The 5908-nt window shown below is 37.0% G+C and overlaps 1 protein-coding gene across 1 annotated transcript in view; it reads left to right on the forward strand.

Moving 5' to 3' along the window:
• The first annotated feature begins 891 nt into the window (after positions 1-891).
• The window catches only part of NUP107 (nucleoporin 107), a 35811-nt gene continuing 30794 nt past the window's right edge, over positions 892-5908 (forward strand). The window contains exons 1-4 of the mRNA XM_023520370.1: positions 892-1040; positions 2787-2878; positions 3351-3437; positions 4041-4198. Coding sequence (XP_023376138.1) covers positions 1015-1040; positions 2787-2878; positions 3351-3437; positions 4041-4198 — 363 coding nt within the window. The 5' untranslated portion in view covers positions 892-1014. The remainder of the gene's footprint in view (positions 1041-2786; positions 2879-3350; positions 3438-4040; positions 4199-5908) is intronic.

Consider the following 5908-nt stretch of genomic DNA (forward strand, 5'->3'; position numbering starts at 1 on the left):
TTTTGTATAGGAAAATTAAAAGATGGGCAGAATGAGAGAGCACCAGTGTGGGACTCATCAAGTAGGTTATTGAAGGAGAAAATTAACATGTCAATGACTACTATTTTCAGTGTACGTTTGACATCTCTTTTTTAATCCTCACAAGAACTCTGTGATTAAAGGTGTTATCTTCATTCCACAAATGAGGAATCCTTGGTTGCAGGGGGTTCAAGCCTACATGGAGCCCAAAGCCACGTTTTTTGTTTGTTTTTGTTTTTTCCAAACCGCCATGTTGTCTCAGCGGGAATAAGGTATGAAGTTTCCCAGGATTAAAGCAAAATCCTTCGACAAAACTTCGAAGGATTCCTTCGGGGCCCGGATGTACTAGTTTTTGCCTATATGGCACTTTGAAATAGAGGGAAATATCATCGCCTTGTATGCCTTTTAAGACAGGCAATCCTTTTCTCCTTAATAGGGAAACATAACAAGTAAAGAACAAATAACCATTAGGGAAAACAATTTCAAAATCTGTAGGAGGTTTACATTACAATTCAGGGAGTACAGTGAGAGACAGAGGACCCCTGAGGTGTATGGCAGAGTCTGAACGTCTGAATTCCAAGTCCAGGTTCTTTCTTACAGAGACTACCTGGAAACGACTTCGCATTTTTTCTAAACTGTCAGTATAGTATGTCTTTTCCCGGTAGAATAACTCGGCACCTGGACCACGCCCACAAATGCCAGTCAGGCAAAGCAGCGGCCGCACTACTCGGCTAAATGCGGTGAGGCCCCGCCTCCTGCCCGGCCCAGCCCCGCGCCCTCGCTGACGGGCACATCTTCGCAACTGCGCAGACCGGACTTGAGGCTGTAGGGAAGTTGCGCCTGCGCTTAATGGGAAAGTGGTTTCTCCCCCGCCCCCACCCATTTTCTCCACGGCGACTCAGCTAGAAAGTGCTTCCAGGTCGAAGGGCTTGCTTCCGGAGAGCGGGAAGGCTGAAACGCGGTGGCAAAACTGGAGCCGAATTTGCAAGGATCTCCATGGAAAAGGCTATAATCATGGACAGGTCAGTTCTGGTGATGACTCCTGAGCTTGGAGACTTGTCCCTTCTGTTCGTTGGCAGGACGAAACAGGTGGAACCCGACTCCCAGGGGAAGCCAAGGAGGGCCCTGGTGGTGGTGACACTAGGACTCTTTCCCGGGCTGGGAGAATCTGCAGGTGATGGAAGAACGGCCACTTGGGTGGAAGAGGGATGTGGATTATGATAATCCCCTGCGTCCTTACGGCGACTCTGCCATCTGTTCTGCCCTTTCGCGGAACATTTTTCGCTCCTGGAGTAGGCAAGGTAGGAGGTGGCCCGGCTTTCGAGATGCTGAGTTACGTACCCAAGATCACAAAGCCAGTCATTGACAGAACTGGAAATCTCATCCTAGACTTTCTGATTACAGATTCCAGAATCAGATTAAATTGAGTTCTTCCTATAACCCTGTCACTGCTAGCCTCCTGCGACACACTTGAGTTATTTAAGGTTCTTGGACTCGGGGAATTCGTTGTGTTGTGGAGGAGACAACCAAGCAATCCAAGCAGTTTTTTACTGCTCTGTGGGAAAAGAAGCAATTAAGTCTCCCTGTCACGGGAGATATCAGGAAGACCTCTGAAAGGAGGTAGCTTCCTAGTTGGTCTTTCAGTAATAATAGTAGCCAACATTGAGTGCCTTAAACATTTTAAATATATTAATAAATAATTTAATCTTCGTAGCATTCCTGTGAGGATAGGTATTATGATCCTCTTTTCATAGATAACACTGGGACTAAAAGGGGTCAAGGAACTTGATCAAAGTTAGGAAGGTAATAAATAGAAGAACCAAGTTGCCAACCTGTATCTGTGTGTCTCCAGATTCCGGGAGGCTGTTTGATAAGTAAAGTGCTCACCAGGTGGACCAAGGGGACAAATGCCCACCTCTGTAAAAGAAACATGTATAGAGGTGTAACAACAGGAAAGTGCATGCTTTGTGAATGATCAGATGTATATGTTTGTATGCAGGTGATGTTTTTGGCTGAATATAAGACCGAACTGGTAAACTGGGGTCAGATTGTAAAAACCATGGTAGGAAATTTGGACTTGATTCTGTAGGCCAGAGGTGGCTACCTATCTGAAGGTTTTAAGTGGAGGAAAAGCATGTTAGATTCTTTTAAAATACAGGTCTCTTAATTCACACGATTTATTTTCTGGACCTTGAGCTGAGAATGACAGAAGCAGTCTGGAGCATTGTGACTACAATAATACTGAGACAGAAGACAACCTTAGTGTACTGTGGAGAGAAAGAACAAAGTATTATTTCTCTCCAATTTACTAGAATTCTTTTTTACTTAGCCTCGTATCTCGCCAGTTCAAACAATAGATTTTTTTCATCGTATCCATGGTTCGAAGTATTTTGAAGACTGTAGAAAATCCTTTGAAGAGATAATTCCTGCAATCTCTTTAGAGAACGCCTCAATCCAACAGAGGAAAAATTTACCTTCATGAAGCAATTACTTAAAACAATGTTATAATATAGATTCCATATATTGGAGAAAACAGTGAGTGCTAGAAAGTCAAAGAAGTTTTTGTGCAGATAAAATTTAAGCAGGACTTTGAGAGATAAGTAGGATTTGGAGCTGGAAGGGCATTGTCAACAAAAAGCAAAGGTGTGGCTACTGGGATGAAGCTGTACCTTGACCGACTTGGTCCTTTGTTCCAATCATGATGATAAAGTTCTTTGCAAATGTTATATTTTCACTTCACTCATGTGAACTTGATTATGTTATTTTAGGAGTGGCTTTGGAGAGATGTCATCCCCTGTGATCCGGGAGGCAGAGGTGACACGTACTGCGCGGAAACAGAGTGCTCAAAAAAGAGTTTTAAGTATCCTTTGCATTTTAAACATAAAAATTGCAACATATTTGGGATCAGAATTATAGAATTTTTATGAGAGGTATTAAACACTAGCTATAATAATAAAGTGCTGCAGAAATTAATTTTTTTGACTCCCAGATATGTTATTTGGTAAATATAATGCTGAAATTCAATGAGATTAATTTATATTTCCCTGACAATAAGGATGTTTGATTTTACTGCTGTTATATTATAGTTAGCATTTGCTGAGATTAGATATCCTTTTTAAATTTGAAATTCAAGAATTCCTAGTTCAATGTGTAGATATCTGAGTATTTAAATGGTAGAGGGAATTATTTACTCTTTGCATGGAAAAAAATGATAGTCATAAAATACCTATTCCTTGAAAAATGTATTCACGTATTTTGTATAGTGTAAATATGATTAATTCTGACTTTAATGTGTCTTTTCTACATGGAAAACTTTTCTTAACTTCCTATAGTTCGGGCATCCCAAGATGAAATTTTTGCTAATACTACGCCGAGAAACCAGATGATCCCTCGAACTCCCAGTTCATTTCGACCACCTTGTAAGATTTTTTTGCTTATAAAGCATTTAATAATAATAATAATAGCTAACACTTATACATGTAATAAATAGAATATTTGGTTGCAATATCAATAATTAAGAATAAATAATAATGACTACAGTTACTATTTGTTGAACTCTTACTATGTGTAAGGCACTGTAATTTACGTATGTACTCAATAACTATGACATAGGTATTTCTCTTTTGCCAAAACTGAAAATGAGACTTAGAGAAGTTAATGATAACATAAGTAAGTAAGTATGTAAGTAATGGAACCAGAATTCAAATAATGATCTGCTTACTCCAAAACCCATGCACTCTAACAGTATTACTGCTTCTTCAGTGTGATAGTTTATAAAATTAGAATATAAAGAATCTATTGACTCATTAGTGCCCTTTTTTTTAACCTTATAATGAAAGCATCTCTATTTGTAGTAAAATTTTTCCTGGTGGACTCAGTAGTACCAAAATAAGTCTATGTCATGGAAATGTTAACATTTAACATATTTGGTTAGAATCTAAATAATTGAAAACTGAAAATTATTTATTCTTGATTTTTTTTGCATGCACTCTGGATTCTTTTTATTAACCTCTTGTTTGTAGTTACTCCACCTAACCGAAGCTTCCTCAGGCAGCCAGATATTTCCTGCATTCTTGGAACAGGAGGGAGGTCGCCCCGGTTTACACAGTCTTCAGGGTTCTTGGGAAATCTGTCGATGGTATGTAGAAAAATAGGGCTGAAATTTTCTCTTTTTATAAAAGTATGACATGACACTCTTTAGGAATCACTATGGTATAGTATTTAAAATAGAAGAAATGTCATGAATTGTGATGTAAGATAACTCGACTTAGGTATTTAAATACTCTATAGAAAAAGAATTGTATCTCACTGAGAAGAAGAAACAGAAGAGTTTTATTGGAATAGTAGAGTATTATGGTACATTTAGTGTCAAAAATGATTCTTCTGTATTTGGCTCTGCTTATTAAAAAGGCACAGAAAGTTTTATATGCACTAGAAATTGTCTAAATTGGGTGTTTTCTGAAGAATAGTTTTGCATGTTAAACCTCTCTTTGTATTAGAAGGTTAACTCAATCTTTAAAATATTTATTATAGTGTTGTGAGTTTTTAGAGTGTTAATATCTAGCAATAATCTAGTTATTGAACAATTTTATTCTGCTTATGAAATTGGTTTATTTTGGTAAGGTTTACCTTGTACTTAAAAAACATGAGTGAATTGACTGCCCCTGGGTTTAAGCAAAAGAAGACTTATAATTACTGCTTCAGAACTTCAAGATTAACAGTTAAATTGTTACTCTCTTAAAGGCTAGGATAGAATAAGTAGGTATTGTTTATTATAAAATATTTGGAAATTACTTTGTAGTCAGAGGTATAGTCTTGATTTGTTTTGTCACTTTTAATATTGGCTATAAGAAGTGGTCTTGGATATACAAGTTGTCTTGAAGGAAGTAAAATTATTTGCTACATTAATTTTACCATATATCTACTTACCAAGATTTGACTGTAGAGCAAAATAATTTTCTGTATGCACAATGTCATTGCTGTGTAAGATTTTCAATTTGATTTTTGTACTAATAATGATAAGTACGTAGAAGGGAGTGAACTATTAATCAGTCTGATAGCTGGAACAAGGTTCTCCTTAGTCCATAGTTACTACTGAATGAATATATAGAGTCCCAGCACCCATCTTTAGCATTGTTCCTTGAGGAGAGTGATTTAAAGTGATTTTTTATTGTTGCTTATGCCTGAATTTTAAATAAATGTGAATTTCAGAAAGTTTTTTATTATGGATATTTTTAAATGTGTCCAAAAATAGAAGAATAGAATAAGCCTCTGTGAGTTCATTGCCCAATTTCATTAGTTACTAACATATGGCTGATCTTGTTTCGTCTACATACACAGCATTTCCCCTGCATCACTTTACAACTCCTAGACTTTGTAACCATTTTATCCATAAATACTTTAATACATACTTCTGAGGCATAAGGACACTTTCTGTAATATAAGCACAGTGCAGACATATCTCATCTTATTGTACTTCACAGATATTGCATTTTTTTAAATAAATTGAAGGCAAGGCCTTCTGCCAGCAGAAAAATTATGACTTGCTGGTTAGCATTTTTTAGCAATAAAGTATTTTTAATTAAATTATGTGCATTGTGGTTTTTTAGACATAATGCTATTGCACATTCAATAGACTATAATATAAACATAACTTTTTTTTTTAACTTTTTTTATTTATTTTTTTTTAGGCGAGGCAACCCTTGGTTGACCTCACAGATTGCAAGGACCTTGTCAGCTTACAATCATTTATTTATTTTTTATTTTTTACGCCTATAGCATCTGGTCTTCCTAGGTGGTCTCCCATCCAAGTACTAACCAGGCCTGACCCTGCTTAGCTTCTGAGATCAGACAGAATCGGGCTTGGTCAGGGTAGACTAAACATAACTTT

The sequence above is a fragment of the Pteropus vampyrus genome, unplaced genomic scaffold (genome assembly GCF_000151845.1).
Source record: "Pteropus vampyrus isolate Shadow unplaced genomic scaffold, Pvam_2.0 Scaffold9, whole genome shotgun sequence".
Classification (NCBI taxonomy): domain Eukaryota; kingdom Metazoa; phylum Chordata; class Mammalia; order Chiroptera; family Pteropodidae; genus Pteropus; species Pteropus vampyrus.